This window comes from Orycteropus afer, unplaced genomic scaffold (genome assembly GCF_000298275.1).
Source record: "Orycteropus afer afer isolate SDZICR_OR568_19922 unplaced genomic scaffold, OryAfe1.0 scaffold00609, whole genome shotgun sequence".
In the NCBI taxonomy this organism is placed as follows: Eukaryota; Metazoa; Chordata; class Mammalia; order Tubulidentata; family Orycteropodidae; genus Orycteropus; species Orycteropus afer.
In genome coordinates, this window is record NW_006922196.1 from 225,740 (window position 1) to 242,871 (window position 17,132).

At 44.3% G+C, this 17,132-nt stretch overlaps 1 protein-coding gene across 1 annotated transcript in view; it reads left to right on the plus strand.

Moving 5' to 3' along the window:
- Window positions 1-4,469: 4,469 nt before the first annotated feature.
- APBA2 (amyloid beta precursor protein binding family A member 2) overlaps window positions 4,470-17,132 on the plus strand; it is a 142,736-nt gene continuing 130,073 nt past the window's right edge. Inside the window, exon 1 of the mRNA XM_007956327.2 lies at window positions 4,470-5,438. Within this exon, the coding sequence (XP_007954518.1) occupies window positions 4,470-5,438 (969 nt within the window). The remainder of the gene's footprint in view (window positions 5,439-17,132) is intronic.

Consider the following 17,132-nt stretch of genomic DNA (forward strand, 5'->3'; position numbering starts at 1 on the left):
GGTAGGAGAGGGATTAATTTCAGGCCAGTTGGGGGCCACACGCTGAGTTGGGTAAGGGGAGGGATGGAATGGAAAGAGTCTGTGACCACCATGATGATACTAGGGAAAGGGAGGACACCAAATTCTGCACATAAAGTATAGATGACAGAGGCTAATACCAGTATACCCACAATACTACATTCCATTAACACCAAACACCACACTACAGATTAACACATAAATATAAGATCAGATGAGGGTCAGTGAACAGGATTATACTCTGACCAAGGATAGATTCAGCTGAGGCTAATTTTGCAGAGATACCAGTGATACAAAATACCTGTAATCCTTACAGAAACAACAGAAGGCAGACATAGAGCAATCCCTCATAGATAGCCAGGCACTATGGGAGAGAGATCCAACAGATCCACAACTTAGGACCATAGTATTGGGTGAGAGCAGACTCAATTGGCACAATAAAATACATAAAAATCTTGTTGCACAACCTACATTGGTGAGTGGTAACTGGAGTCTTAAAAGCTTCCTAGTGGCCATCTAAGATACAGCTAATGGTCTCCTATCATTGGAAGTGAAGAAGAGTGCAACAACAACAACAACAAAAAAGGACATTTGGAAGCAATCAGCCCTAGGATATGATGGACCTGAAGACCAGAAGAACTAGATGGTGCCCAGCTACCAATGCCAACCACTCAGGAAGGGATCAAAACTGGAGATACTGGATAGTGTGGGAGGAAAAACATGGAACAAAATCCAAAAACAATAATGACCAGAATTACTGGTCAGATGGAGTCTGGTGGGACCCCCAAAACTATGGCCCTGGGATACACTTTGGGCCTGGAATAAAACTTACTCCCAAGGGCTGACTTTTAGCTCAACAGTAAATACAATGTATCCACACACCACTAACCCAGGGAAATGCACCCACATACTCTTTGTGGATGCATTCCCTTGAAGCAGTCGACCATGGGACACCAGAGGGGAAACATTCACACGGAGGAAATGCAGAACACACAGGAGTGCATAACTATGAGGGGTGTGGGGGGAGTGGTTACTGGGCAGGGAGGGGAGGAGAGTGGGTTAGGGCTGGGGATGGTAATTGAGGAGTGAAACCAAATGTACATGAAATGTTGAATGTAAAACAAACTCTGCTCTGTAAACTTGCACCTAAAGCACAATAAAAAAATAATTTTTAAAAAAGAAGAAATAGAGGGAAGCTTCCTTTAACTTAGGAATCTCTAGGTGGTACAAATGGTTAATGTGTTAGGCTACTAATTGAAAGGTTGGAGGTTTGAGTCCACCCAAAGGCACCTTGGAAGAAAGGCTCAGTGATCTACATCTGAAAAATCAGGCCTTGAAAACCCTGTGGCACACAGTTCTATTCTAACACACATGGGGTCTCCCTGAGTTAGAATCTATTCAACAACAACTGATACTGGTCCTTTAACTAAAATGAGATTTGGAGACTTGATGTGGAAAGGACTAACCAAATGTATCCCAGGTAGGATTTTTTTAAAAATAAAAGATACCCAAATATATCATGATGAAATTTTAGAATTCTAAAACTCTGAAATCTTACAAATTTCAGACTAAAGGAATAGATTTTGTACCAAAATAAAAAGAATCCAATTAGTATTAAATTGTACATCTACAATGCTGTTAGCCAGAAGATAAGGGAAGGAAGTGTTTGCAGAATAATGTAAGTGATGGATGCAGTCCGAGAATCTTATACCCAACCAAGATATCATTCTGTGTGTGATCAAAACCATTTACAAACACAAAAGAATTACTTCCTGACTTAAGAAAATTAGTGTAAAAAATTCTAATAAAATAAAAATGAAATCATATAAAAACTTTAAAGAAAAAGAAATAGAAAAAGCACAGAAAGCAGTGGTAAGCAATGAAATGAGTATAGTCCAGATTAGATGGTTCCTGATAGTGTTGTACAGTTGGAGTGATCATTCGGGAATTATTTGAGGGCTTGGAGAGAACAGGAAACATAGGTTGACTGTAAGCTGCTGGTTCTGTTCTAGTTCTCCTACACAGTGTTTTAATTTTGGTATTTTAGTTTTTGAACACTCAGATAATTTATTAATAGCACCAGGGACTGTTCTATATTACTGAAATGAGTATATTTTAGTAATTTAGTGCTATCTTGGCCTGGAAAACAAACAAACAAACCCAAACCCATTGCTGTAAAGTTGATTACAACTCATGGTGATCCCATGTATAACAGAGTAGAACTGCTCCATAGGGTTTTCTTGGTTGTAATCTTTATGGGAGCGGATTGCCAGGACTTTCTTCTGTGAAACCACTGAGTGGTTATAACTGCCAAACTTTCAGATAACCCTCAGGCACTTTAATGATTTGCGTCACCACGAACCAAAAAACTAAACCTACCCCCATCAAGTCAATTCTGACTCATAGTGACCCTCATAGGGTTTCCGAGGCTGTAAATCTTTATAGAAGCATATTGATTGCCACATCTTTTTCCCACAGAGTGGCTGGTGAGTTTGAACCACCAGTGTTTTGGTTAGCAGCCTGATGCCTTAACCACAAAACTCAAAAATAAAACTCATCGTCAAGTCAGTTCTGACTCATGTTGATGTTGTTGTTAGGTACCGTCAAGTCATCTCCATCTCATAGCAACCTTATGTACAACAGAACAAAACACTGCCCAGTCCTGTGCCAAACTCATTATCCTTGCTATACCCAAGCCCATGGTTGCAGCCACTGTATCAGTCCACCTTGTTGAGGGCTTTGACTCTCGATTTTATGAAGCATGATATTCTTCTCCAGAGAATGGTCCCTTCTGACATGACCAAAGTAGGTAAGGTGAAGTCTGGCCATTCTTGCTTCCAAGGTTCAGCATCTTGGTAAGGTTACTGATACACACTGCCTGAGAGCCTCTTATGGAGTTACCACATACATACCACTCTGCTGTCAGCACCCTCTATGAAATGAGATCCTGTGCTGGCAGTGTGTGGCCCAGTCAGCAATCACATTTACACTTTGGGTATCTGGCATGGGCAGAATAATGATTTCCTTCTCAATTCTGTTGAGAATATTCATGATGCTGTAACTGTGGCCATCGGGTCTGGGTATTCATGACAAGCTGAATGCGATGCTGGAGGACACAGAGAGCAAGATCTCCCCAGAGGACAGGACTGAAGGAAGAGAATGTAAAGCAAGGCATGTTCTGAGCTCAGCCATGATGTCTTGAGAGTCACTGGCATTGCCACCTCCTTTCCCGTACCCTACTCCAATCTCTTAAAAAATATTCCTTCTATTCAAATGCTTACCGAGTTGTTTCCACCCTCTATTCTACTGTTTTAGTTTAAAATTTAATTTCTCATCTGAACTACTGGAATAATTTTTCCAATGTAATGACTCAGTTTTTAAAAACAGACTATAATGCAAACAGAAAGATATAGGTAATGCATATGCCCTTGGGTGGTATAAGTAGTTACAGTGCTTTGCTGCTAACTGAAAGGTTGGAGCTTCAAGTCTTCTTAGAGGTGCCTTGGAAGAAAGCCTTGGTGATCTACTTCCAAAAATTCAGCCATTGAAAACCCTATGGGGCGCAGTTCTACTCTGATGCACATGGAGTTGCCGTGAGTCAGAGTTCATTCAATGACAACTGGTTTATGTACAAGTACTATTTAAATAATAACACTAATACTCTGTAAACCACTCAGCTTAAGAAGTAAAGCATTATCCAAACTTCTGAACCTCGTTCATGCCCTTCCCCTGATTGTAGCCCCACTGTCTCTTACAGGACTGGAATAATCTTTTCATTATCTGTCTTCCTGCATCCAGCATTTTACCCTGTATTCACATATCTCTTCCACACTAGGCACAGATATATGGTGCTAAGAGGGAAATCCTATTGTGTGACTTGCCTTGTTTGTGGGGTAATGTGTACAGTGTAGGACATTAAGGTCTGCACAGTGCCCATGGTGCCAGAATATACCTTCTCTGAACTCCAGCTGCCACCTACCCTGGCTGTGCACCCCTCTGCTCCCTTCCCCTGTCCTTCCTCTATAAAACTTTCTCTGTGACCAGGGATTGATTTAGCTTCCATGCACCTGGTACCTTAGTGACCACTGATTTGGAGTTAGGAGGAGAGAGACCATTGTGCTCTGGGAGGATGGGGACAGCTTATAGAGGAGGGAGAACTTGGGTAGGCCTTAGAGGAAGCACAGAGATCTTTCTTTAAATTGCCTGTCTTTATGGTCTCTGAATTAAAGCTTCTTAATTTCTTTTGCTTTTTGTTTTTTGAAAGTAAATTTTTTATGGTCATTTGTATTGATCCTCTGTGTTACCCACACTGTGGGGTCATTTTAAGACGTGGCCATGATGACAACATGGTACTCACTTGGATGGCTGTTCTGGTGGTGTTTGACTGTGCTCTTTGAAATATTCCTCCTGCAGGGCCACCCTTTGAGGATGATGGCTGTGTGAACGCTGCTATGGCCAGCCAGAGGCGCCAGAGCACCGTGAGCAGCATGCTGGACCACAGGGTGAGACTGGGCCCTGCAGCGCCCCATAGCCCGGAACCTGAGAGTGAGGAGGCAGAGTTGCCCCTGGAAGAGTATGTGCCCACAGGCCTGGAGCTGGCTGCTCTGAGGCCTGAGAGCCCCCCACCTGCAGAGCAGGAGTGTACCGACCACAGCCCCGATGGGGATTCCAGCTCTGACTATGTCAACAACACCTCTGAGGAGGAGGACTATGATGAAGGCCTACCAGAGGAGGAGGAGGGCATCACCTACTACATTCGCTACTGCCCTGAGGATGACAGCTACCTGGAGGGCATGGACTGTAATGGGGAGGAGTACCTGGCTCATGGTAGTCCCCATGTGGAGACTGACGAATGCCAGGAGGCAGTGGAGGAGTGGACGGACTCGGCTGGCCCACATCCCCTTGGCCCTGGGGCCGAAGGCAGCCAGAACTACCAGGACGGCCACCTCCCTATCCCGGAGCATGAAGCCTTCACTCTGGAGACCCATGACCAGGAGGACGGCGTCCACTACTGTCCTGGTGAAGAGGGATACCAGGAATACTACCCAGCAGAGGCCAATGGGAATGCAGGCGTGGCCTCCTCCTACAGCTTAAGGCGGGGGGATGGGGACCTGGAGGACCAGGAGGAGGACATCGACCAGATTGTGGCTGAAATCAAGATGAGCTTGAGTATGACCAGCATCACCAGTGCTGGTGAGGCCAGCCCTGAGCATACACACTTGCAGGGGCCTGAGCCGGGGCCTGGGGACTCCACAGAAGCCTGTCTGCCAGGCGAGGGTAACCGTAGCCCCAGCAGACACGAGGGCCGGCCCAAATCACTGAACCTCCATGTGGAAGCCAAGCACCCTGGAGACCCCCAGAGAGTCTTCAAGACCAAGACCAGGACCCCAGAGGAAAGGCCAAAGTGGCCCCAAGAGCAGGTAGGACTCTATGGCTGGCTATGAGGAAGGGGTGGAGGACCCAGAAAGTAAAGGCTGTTCTAGTGTAGCCACACAGGTGCTGAAACCCAGGTCAAGGGAGGGAGACCAGAGCAGAGGAGCCTGATTATTCAAAACATTCTGATCATTCTTTTTCTGTTTTAAATTTTATTGTGGTAAAATCTGTATAACAAAACATCTTTAACATTCTTAAAGGTATAATTCAGTGACATTAATTATACTCCCTCTGTTGTGCAACCGTTACCATTGTCCATTTCCAAAAGATTTTTCATCATTCCCGACAAACTCAGTAGCCCTTTAGTAATAACTCCCCATTCTCCCTCCACTCAGCTCCTGGTAATCACTATTAAACTTTTGACTCTATATATTTGACTATTCTATGCATTTTATATAAATGAGATTGTACAATATTTGTCCTTTTATGTCTGACTTATTTCACTCAGTATAATCTTTTCATGGTTCATGCATATGGTAGCATATATCAGAACTTCATTTCTCTTTATGGCTGAATAATATTCCATTGTATGGATATTCTACATTTTTTTTATCCTGTCATGTTGATGGACATTTGAGTTGTTTCTACCTTTTCTCCTTATTGTGAATGGTGCTGCTGTGAGCATTGGTGTTCAAATACCTGTTTGCATTTCTGCTTTCAAGTGTCTTGTGTATAAATTGCTGAGTCATAAGTTAATTCTATGTTTAACTTATTGAGAAACTGTCCACTGTTTTCCTCAGTGGCTGTATGTACCATTTTATATTCCTACCAGCAGTGAACAAAGGTTCCAATATCTCCACATCCTCAACAACCCCCACTGTTTTCTGCTTTTCTGATAATTGGCATCCTAGTGGAGGTGAAGTGGTATCTCAAAGTGGTTTTGATTTGTACCTATCCTAAGGAGCCCTGGTAGTGTAGTGCCTAAGGCATTTGACTGCTAACCAGAAAGCTGGCAGTTCAAACCCACCAGCTACTCCATGGAAGGAAGACTGGGCAATCTACTTCCATAAAGATTTATTGCCTTGGAAACCCAGCAGGGATTGCTGTGAGTTGAAATCGACTTGATGCCAGTGAGTTTTTTTTTTTTTTTTTATGACTGATGACATTGAGCATCTTTTCATATGCTTGTAGGCCATTTGTTTATCTTTTTTGGAGAAATGTCTATTCAAGTACTTTGCTCATTTTTAAATTGTATTGCTTGTCTTTTTGTTGTTGAGTTAGAGTTCTTTACACATTCTGGATATTAAACCCTTATCAGATACATATGGTTCCCAAATATGTTCTCCCATTCTGTTGGTTGTCTCTTTGCTCTGGTCACTCTTCAGTGCCCCCTGTAGATTAATTAGTAAATACCAAAGAAGTCTCTTTGAGGGTGCTGCTTGGCATCCAGGCCTCCCACACGAGTTCTGTTTCTAGCCTCTCCCCTGGACCTGCTCATGATGGTAGCTGTTCAGTGTACCTTTCCTGTCCACTCCTTCCAGGTGCTTTTTAATCTCATCAGGACATAAGCAAAGATGTGGCAGTGCAAGGGAGTAGTCTTCAGTGGCCAGTGATGGGGTGCCCCCATGGCAGAGGGCAGGGAGTTGAGCCCATGCTTAGTGGCCATTGTGCTTGGCAACGCTTCTCTGAAAGCCCAGGGAGCCTTGACATGATGGACAATTAGCTATAAGTGACTATTTTGAAAAGAATTATTTGAAGTCTTGGAGACAAAGTCTTGGAGAAGAAATACATGCTAATGAGGCCAATGGATTTAAGTATAATTATATCAGTGGTAGAATTCTCCCTTCCATATGGAAAACCCTAGCTCAATTCCTAGCCAGTACACCTCATGTTCAGCCACCACCCAATCTTCAGTAGAGGCTTGTGTGTTGCTGTGAGTTTCAGTGCAGTTTCCAGTCTAAGGTGGACTAGGAAGAAAGGCCTGGTGGCATACGTCTGGAAATCAGCCAGGGAAAACCCTGATTACAATAATCTGATTCTGTTCGGCAAGGGGTTGTCATGAGTCAGGGGCCAACTTGATGGCACCTATCAACAACATACTTCCTTCTTATTATAAGCAAAGTGTGTACTCTAATAAGCATATCTGAAAGCTGCCTTTCTCAAAAACCCACTGTACAGATGAAGGTAACAAGTATCTACTTCCATAGAGATACTACCTTGGAAACACAAGGAGGGGTCGCTATGAGTCAGATCCGATTTGATGGCAGTGAGTTTGTTCTTATGTAAATGGACTTCCATTTGGCCAGTTTTGTAGACAAATGAATGTGAACTACTTTCATATTTCTAAGTAATTTTAATTATATATATATTTTAAGAGGAGCTCATGAGCTTGAAAAAATATATGTAGTAAGAGCATATGTTGGGAATATAAATTGCATTGACTCATCTGGCAATTGTGTTTTGAAGACTTATGTTCCTTTTAATGATTATTAAGTGTAAATTGACTTCCCCTTCATTGTGTTTTGCGTTTTCTGTGGGCTCTATGATATAAGGAGCTGCCATTGTTCTAGCCAGTGATGGGAGAGCTTGCCCACCAGGCAGGCAGGCTTTGGGCCAAGGTCTGGGCGTCAGGCCAGAGCTGTGGCTTCTCTGTCTTTGTGGGGCCTGGACTCATGCCTCATGGAGGTGGTACTGCTGGGATTGATGTGGGCTGCATAGAGTGAGGGGCACACTGTGCATTGTTGTGACAAATCACATTTCTGACAAAGTGCTTGCCAAGAGAGAGTATCTTTAGAGACTGGAGGAGGCATGAGCAGTATGTGTTGCTGTTTTCTCACTCCGCTCTAACCAAATGCTAATTTGAGTGGAAATGGCAAGACTTTGGTTGGAGGGCCCAGGGAATGAATGAGTGAATGAATGAGTGGGTGGTTGGGTGATGGTGGCTGCTAGAAAGGGCTGTTAATGGATGGGCAGTGTTTGAGGACCCAGGAGGGGTTCTGTTCTTCAGAGAAGAGGCATTGAATGGAAAAGTAGGTAGCTTCTCTCCCAAAATAGAGTGTGTCCTTGAAGTAAATGTGCTTTCTTATTTTAAGACACTGGAAAAGCTCACATAAGCTGTTTAATCATTGCATAACTTTTTTGTTTTATTCTTTCAAACATTCATTTGCAAATTAATTCTATCAAAGGGAGTACCTGTTGGTTCAAAGGCCAACAAAGATCCTATTGAAAATAGGTCCAGAGTGCTCCTCAACGACAGGGAGGTCTGGGGTCTCTGTGTGCATGTGTGCATGCATGTGAGTGGGCAGGGCCTTCCTACCCTGTTCCAGAATTGGAACTCTGAAATTCGCCTAAACAGAGCTGCCGGCCATAAGGAAGTCTGGAAAGGAAGATGATATGAAGAAGGAAATGCCCCAAGAAATATGGGAAATTACACCCTGCTTCCCAAAAAAAGGAGCCCACTGCTCCCCCAGGGACAGCAGACAAGTACCAGGAACCAAAGGCTTGGCCTTAGACAGGGCACAGGATTCCTGGGAAAACTTTACCTACAGGCCCAGAGGACATATATGTGAGTCTCAAGTTGCCTTCTCTTTTCCCAGTGCCATCTGCACCAATAGTGTAGCTGTGGCCTGCAAGTAAAGCTGTGGATGTGTATGAAAAATGCAAGGGGAGAATTGGGCAGTATTGGCCACTTCGTTGTTTTAGACTTTTGCTGTTTTAGAGTGTAGTCTATGGACCAGCAGCACTGAAGTCAGGCCCCATTCTACCAAAAACCAAAGCCATTGCTGTCTAGTTGATTCCCACTCATGTGATACAGAGTAGAATTGCTCCATAGGGTTTTCTTGGATGTAACCTTTATGGAAGCAGATCACTGGTGCCTCTAGGTAGGTTTAAACTACCAACTTTTAGGTAAGTAGTTGAATGCAAACTGTTTGCACCTGTTGTTAGGTGCCGTTGAGTCGCCTCCAACTCATAGCAACCCTGTGCATAACAGAATGAAACTGTCTGGTCCCATGCCAGCTTTAGCTACTGTGTGAAGTTTTCCTGTAATATATCAGACAGTGTCTCACTGCTATTCAAAAGGTTTTCACTAGCCAATTCTTTGAGAAATGGATGGCCTCTTCCTTCTTCCATGTCTGTATTAGTCTGGAAGCCCCACTGAAACCTGTCTGCCATGGGTGACCCTGCTGATATTTGAAATACTGGTGGTGTAGCCTCTACTTTCACAGCAACACACAAGCCACCATAGTATGACAGACTGACAGACAAGTGGTGGTGTTTGCACCTGGACCTACTGAATGCAAACCTGCACTTAAACAAGATCCCACATCTAAGTTGGAGAAGCAATGCTGTAGAGTACTTCCAATGAAGGAAATATTACAGAGCATCCATCTCCTCTCTTCTCATGTTAAAGCTTAAAAAACTATGTCATGCTATTTTTCAGTATATTGAATAGCATTTTAGTCACTTCACAGAGTACAATATTACAATAGAATTTAAAATGGAAATGTGAAAAATGTACTCTTCCTAGTCCCCATCATCCTTACAGTCTATCCTTACAGATGAGCTGTTTTTATTTTTCCACATCCCTTTTCAGACTATAGCACTGAACATAAATAATATCTAGTTATCTTCATAGCACTGATCTAATTTTGTCACTCAGTGTTTTAAATCTCACATCTTATAAATGGTTCTCCGTGGGTGCCATATCATTTTCATGATTAGGTTTACTGATGTGTTATTCTGTTAGGGCTATGTGCTGTAATTTACTTGTCTGCACATATGCTGCCATTGAACATACATATTGTGGATGGCATTTTCTCTTACACATAATGCTACCATGGACATCTTTGTGAAAATTATGTTTTCTTTCTGTTGGTTTTAGGCCTTAGAATAAATTCATACGTGAAATAGCAGTGTTGACCATTTTCCCATGCCTCTCATCTAATTGTATCTCCTCTCTCTTCCTAATTGTATCTTTTTCTGTGAATGCTTGATTCAAGCCTTTACCTTTTGGAGTCTTGATGCTTTTCCAATTTATCAGAGCACTTTGTATGCTATAAACTAGTTGCCATCTAGTTGATTCTGTTGCATGTTGCCTCCATGTATATGTCAGAGTAGAACTGTGCTCCATAGAGTTTTCAGTGGCTGATTTTCTAGAAGTAGATCACTAGGCCCTTCTTCCAAGGTACCTGTGGGTGGATTCCAGCCTATCAACCTTTTGGTTACCAGCTGAGGGAGTTAACTAACCATCTGCACTACCTCATATGCTATAGAGTAACTTTTTGCTGCAAATGTTTTCTTTAGTATGTTTTATTTTTAAAATTTTAGTCATATTATTTTCATCATCTCTGTGGTGTGTTTACAATGTTGATGACTAATTTATCACTCTTCTACCTCTCTTGGGTACAGAGGGATGGGACCTTGTTAAAATCACCTTCTTCCTAACCTGGGACAGATGAAAATTGCAGGGGTCATTGTTTCAGTCTAACTGATATTAGCAATAAGGCTGCTCTGTGACAGGAAACAGAGTGTTCAGACTTAAGTCCCTCCTTGGCTGTGGGTGGGATAAGGAGCTCTGGTGGTGTCGTGGTTAAAGCATTTGACTGCTAACCAAAAGGTTGGTGGTTCGAACCCACCAGCTGCTCCATGGAAGAAAGATGAGGCAATCTGCTTCTGTAAAGATTAACAGCCTTGGAAACCCAATGTGTGTCACTATGAGTCAAAAATGACTTCAGTGGTAGTGAGTTTGGAGTTTGTGTTGGGGCTGTGGGATGCAGAAGGTTCTTTTGCATTTTGAAAGGTTCTGGGTTTCAGGTAGACCTCCCCCCCCCCATGCAACTTTGATAAGTCCAAGAGATCTGTATTCAGGGGAAGGCATGATGGGAGAGAGCACAAAAAAGATAGACTAAAACTACAGAAAGATGGGATGTGGACAGGGGGAACAGAGATCTGTATGCATGTTTATTTGTTTGTTTTTTTCCTAATTATTTAAAAGCAGTTCTTGTCTATTGAGGCAAATTTGGGGAATACAGAAAAATAAAGAAGTGAAAAACTGTAGGGTCATATCAATTAACATTTTGGTTTATTCCTTTCTAATTTTGTTCCCTTTGTGTGTATCTTGATATGTATGTATATGCATGCACGTGTGTGCCCATGAGTATGTGTATGTGTCTTTGTGTAGTGTACTGAATAGGTGGTTTTGTTTGGGGTATAATTTTAGCATCAAAATATTCTAGTATGTGTTACCATGGATTTATGTTGTTGAGAAGTTTTTTTGTTGTTTTTAACTTTTTATGTGATTTGGGTGAAGGTTTACAGAGCAAATTCATTTTCCATTCAACAGTTCATGCACGTTTTGTTTCATGACATTGATTGCAATCCCATAATATAATAGTTCTCTTCTCACTCCCTCACCTTTACCCTGTGGCCTTCTTTCTTATGCATTCCTGCCTGCTGAGCTTTCTCCTTGCACAAATTCTGCCCTTCTAATCTCCCATGGATGATTTTTCTAAGGTATGCATCTACCTGGTGCACTCGTAGGCCTGTCTTTTGTTTGGCAGAAAGTTAAGCTATGGAAGTGAGTTAAATTCCAGGCCCAAAGGATGACTAGGAGCAACAGTCTCTGGGGTTTTACCAGTCTTCATCAGACTATAAGCCTGGTCTTTTTTATGATTCTGAGTTTTGCCCTACATTTTTCTCCCATTCCATCTAGGATCTCCAATTATGATCCTTTTCCCAGTAGTTGGCAGTGATAGACTGGCACCATCTAGTTCTTCTAGTCTCAGGGTCATATAGGCTGAGGTTTCCATGGTGCACTGGTCCCTTGGACTAATTGTTTCTATGCCTCTTTGATTTTCTTCACTTCTCTTTGCTCTGGATGAGGAGAGACCAATACTTGCTATTGTTGAGAGTTTTCAAGTAAAACAGACAAGTTGCCTGTCTTGGGAAACCTAGGATTTCCCAGAACATGTTCCTTGAGGTGTTCTGTAAACAAAGTGTTTGGTTGCCAGAGGAGTTTGAGAAACTTAGCTGCAAAGCTTGCTCATTCCCGGAGGTTCCCTCAGTGCTTGCACTTGAGTACTTGGAGTCTCAGACCCACTGCACCAAAGACCCTTTCAGTTCTGCTTGGCCAGAGTTTCCCAGACATCCTTGGTTACCATGCTTTTTCTCAATTCAGGGCCTCTCGGGAAAGTATCGACCACAGTTTCACATCCTAGGGAGCAGAAAGCCACTACATGTGACCCCTAAGGCCCATTCACCTCTTGCTTGATGACTCAATGCCAGCATGATCCAAAGTCAACCCAAAATGGTAACACTGGAAAAGATGTTCTCTTTCACCATTGAGACCCTTGGTTTCTGAGTATTTAATGCTGTTGGTTTTGCTATTTGTTGAGGGGAGTCCTGGGTGATGGTGGTGGTGACTGCCAGGCACTATGCTAAGGATTTGGTGTGTATTCTCTCAGCTGATCCTAGGATTATTCCCACTTTATAGATGAGGAAGAAAAACTTATGTTTACATAGTTTAAAAGGGGTTCCCAGGCTGCTATAGCCTGGACTGAATCCTTCTTCTAATGAATGACTCATAGCAGCCTATGGGTTTCTGAGGTAGTAAATCTCTACAGAAGTAGACTGCCCTGTCTTCCTTCTATGGAGTGGCTCATGGGTTTGAACCACCAACTTTCTGGTTAGCAGTGATATGCCTTAGGCACTGCACCACCAGAGATCCTAATGAGTGAATTAGTGCTGGGAGATTGGGCAGCTCTCCTCCTGACAGTGACAGTCTCTCCTACTCTGGCACCTACTTATTTGTTATTTAAAGGGCTTTGACATGCTCTGTTGTTCATGGTGAACATGTCACAGGGCCAGTGAGATGACCAGTGGATGCAGAGGCCTCCAATCTATAAAATTGTTCTAGACTCTGGTGCTACTATGTCCTGACTTCAAGAGGGCTCAGTCCACAGACTGCATGAAGTAGTAATTATTCACGTGACTTTTTTTTTTTCAGTTTTATTGCACTTTTGTTTGTATGTTGATTTTTCATATGCAGCATTTAAATAATAAGATAGCTATACTAAATATGAATATCCAGATTGAATTGGCTTTTGCACATTCACGTTTGTGCTCCTCTCCCATTTGTCAGGAGTCAGGGTGGTGAGTGTGGAGGGAAGAACCAGCTGGGCACTTGGATGCCTGACCCTAACCCTCAGCTCTAGTTATGAGCTTGGGTGACCTGGCAAATTATGGGTTCCTTTTCTGTGAGAGTAGGCTCTTAATAGTCAGTGCTCCCTGGAGAGCATATCCAACACCAACATCCTTGTTCTGTAGGTTAGCCCTATGGCCCAGTAATGGTAGGTTTTTGCAGTTTCTGGGTAACCTGGATTAGGCAAGGAAAAGATTAGATTCCTTTAAAGTCCTTTCATGGGTTAAGGAGCTCTGGTGGTGCTGTGGTTAAAGCATTGTTCTGCTAACCAAAAGGTTCTTGGTTTAACACACCAGGCACTCTGTAAGAGAAAGATGAGGCAGTGTGCTTCTGTAAAGATTTACAGCCTTGGAAACCCTATGGGATGATTCTATTCTGTCCTAGAAAGAGTCACTTTGGGTCAGAATCAAGTCCACTATAGTGGTTTGGTTTGGTTCTTTTTGTGTGTGTGTGTGGGTTACCATGTGAATCCATCATTAGATAAGGTACTTTGGAAAAGACAGTTATGTGCCTGAAAGTTTCCCATTGGAAGCTTATTCTTTTGGACCTTGACACCTTCTTGAACTGAAGGCACTTCCTTTCCTGCTGGGTGCCAGTGTGGGCTGAGCACATCAGGGCTTGATGACAACTGAATGGAAGGCAGCTGTGGGGAATGTTCCATGGTTTGGGACCCTGTCCACCTAATACATGTCTGGATGATGTATGTTTTCATGGTTTCTGTTCATCATAGGCCTCACCAGTGCTTTAAATAAAGAGCCCTCTGGAAATAGAGAAAAGAAAAGCTAATGCATCTTAGCCAATTTAATACAACAGTTAACAGTGTGGTATGAAAAATGGCTCCCAAACCAGGTCAAACGTTGTGGACCACAGCTCATAGTAGAGATGCTTCAGCTGTGATTTTGCATTCAGTTGAAGCTTACTTTGCAAAGGACCTTTTTGAGATTGCAGTAAGATGCTGGCATCAAGTAGGGTGAGAGAATGATGAGTGGTAACATCAGCTGCCTGGGTGGTAACGTCAGCTGCCTGGGTGGGGACCTTGGCACTGTGTGGACTCTGGACTGGGCCCCACACCTGCCCCCACAGCCTTGCATCAGCTTGTGAAGCAAATATCAGTACCCACATTGGGGAAAAGGATGCAGGCCCAGAGGAGCTGAGAGGAACACTGTGCCAAGGGTGCCTAGGTGCCCACCACCAGCCAACAGCAGGCAGTGGCTGCACAGGGGGACTCAGGCTTGCACTGTGTAGAAGAGGGCACAATCTGTCCAAGCCTGGCTAAAAGGCCGGGCAGAGCTGGAGGAAGAGCCTATGAACAGGCAGATGCTAAGTATAGGACTTGGGGGAAGGAACCCCAATGTGGTTCCTGGGGGTGCATGGCTCAGTCGGGGAGGTCCTTCCCCACTTCCAGGCCTCTGTGGAATACAGCTGGCCTCTTCCTTCCTGCAGCACTGCCCTAGAGTCTGCAGCCACCCCATTCTGCCTGTTGTACATGAATCAGACTCAGTGCTCCCAAGCTGGCTGCCTGTCACCCCGATGTTCCCTGTGCACACGGAGAGGCTATGGGGAGGGTTCCAAGCAGCTCTATGCCCCACCTTGACTAGCTTGCACTGAGCATCTCCCCATTGTCATCCTAGCACTGGAATAGGGTGACTGCTGAATCCACCATTAGGACCTTGGGGACCATACCTAGACACTGAACTCCAGGCAGGCTTAGCTTTGCGCTATCAGCCCCTCACCCCACCTGCTTGAGCCTCTACCTTTGATGGCTCTGGGCCACTGCCAAATCAGTGCAACAGCCAGCCTTGATTTTCACAAAGCCTCTTGATGGTGTATCACCAGGTGTGGCTGTTACTGTCACAGAGCAGTTTATTTAGCAGGAATCCAATACTGCTGACAAGGCTTATACAATCTAGTTAAAGCCAGGGGTTCTAAAACACAGCTTTTATTGTCCAGGAAAGTCCTGGAAAGCTCTTCTATTCACAGTAATCTAGAAGGAAACTGCTCCTCTCCTCCACCCCCCACCCCACCCACCCCCCAGTATGCAGAGACTGTGAGCATAGATGCCTGGGCCAAAATAGGGACCTGGCTTTCCTGCCTCAGCTCCTGTATTGAGACACACTCCTCAGTCCTGGGACTACAGAGAGAAGCGTCACCACAGACCAGGGTCTATAGGTAGAAGGGGCACAGAGTCTTTGCTGTGATGATGATGATGATGATGATGATTTTTTAGTCCACAATGATCTGTTTTGGTGGGGAGAGGGAGTCAATTGGGCTGCATACACAATTTGGATTCAGGACCAAGAGAGCAAGATGGAATCGTGTGCCCTCAGGAGTGATGCCAGTGTAGGGGGATAACCACATTATAAGGCAGAATGAGAGGGGGCCACACTGGTAAATGCTGCTGTATGAGGTGACAAGTGGGGTGTGACTGCCCCCTGCAGACCTCCTCTGGATGTGGCCTCCTCCCTCTCTGGCCACTGTATGGACACTTCAGGGACTCCCATGGAAAAGATTCTTACATGCCCTCTTGGGGACCTCCTCTGCCCCTTTCAACTCCAGAGTCCCTTATTTTGGAGCACACTTTTCAACTTCACTGACTGAATTTTCTTACATCCAGTTTCTGATTGGAAGTGAACTGATAACTAACTACACAGCACTCCTTCCCTGCAGACACCCTGCTCCAGATGCTCTGTGGAGCTCCTTCTTCATCTCTACCCATAGCCATGCTCTACCCCAAAGCCATGCTGGTGGCTTCTTCCCCATCAGGTGCCTTATTTCCTCAGCTGACTGGCCTTGCATTCCTTTCACGGAGCTTGTGAGAATGAGCCCCTGCAGTGTACCAGCCCTATGCTGGGTCTGAAGTACAGAGATGAAAATGATGTAATGTGCATTTGAGAGGTTCATTCTGAAGGGAGACAGATACATAGAGACCCTTCCCATCCAGGAGGTAGGCGCTGAGCAGAAATACCACCCAGCCTGGGAGCTCCAGTGAGGCCTCTCAGAAATAGCCCAGGGCTGGAGGTGGAGGGATGAGTGCAGCAGCCTGGGACTTTGGATGGGCCTTGAGAGATGAGAAGAGGAGGTGGAATGGGATGTGTGGGTGTCCTAGCATGGAGAGGTATGGGGATTGCAAAAAGAGTTAAGAACCGCCCCCCCAAAAAAAAACAGTGGGAAACAAAGCTTGGGATGGGGATAACCAGGAAGAGAGAGAAAAGGCCATGGCAGAGGGAATGGGCAGGGGAGAAATGGGGTGTGGGGATGAGGGACAGGGCAGGAGGGCCAAATACAGCAGAACAGTCAGGCAGCATCTTACTAGGAAAACACCATCGGCTGTAGCCACTGGGGTCCCCACCGGCTGCCCTAAGAGCTTGGATGGCTTGAAAGGGCAAAAGTTCACATGTGAGAAGGGAAAGGAGTCTATAAGGCAGTATCTATAAGGACATAGAAAGAATTGGCCAGGGAAAACCTTATGAATAGCAAAGAAACACTGTTTGGTACATTACCGTGCAACTTTAGGAATAGTCCGTTTAGGCTAAAAGGCTTG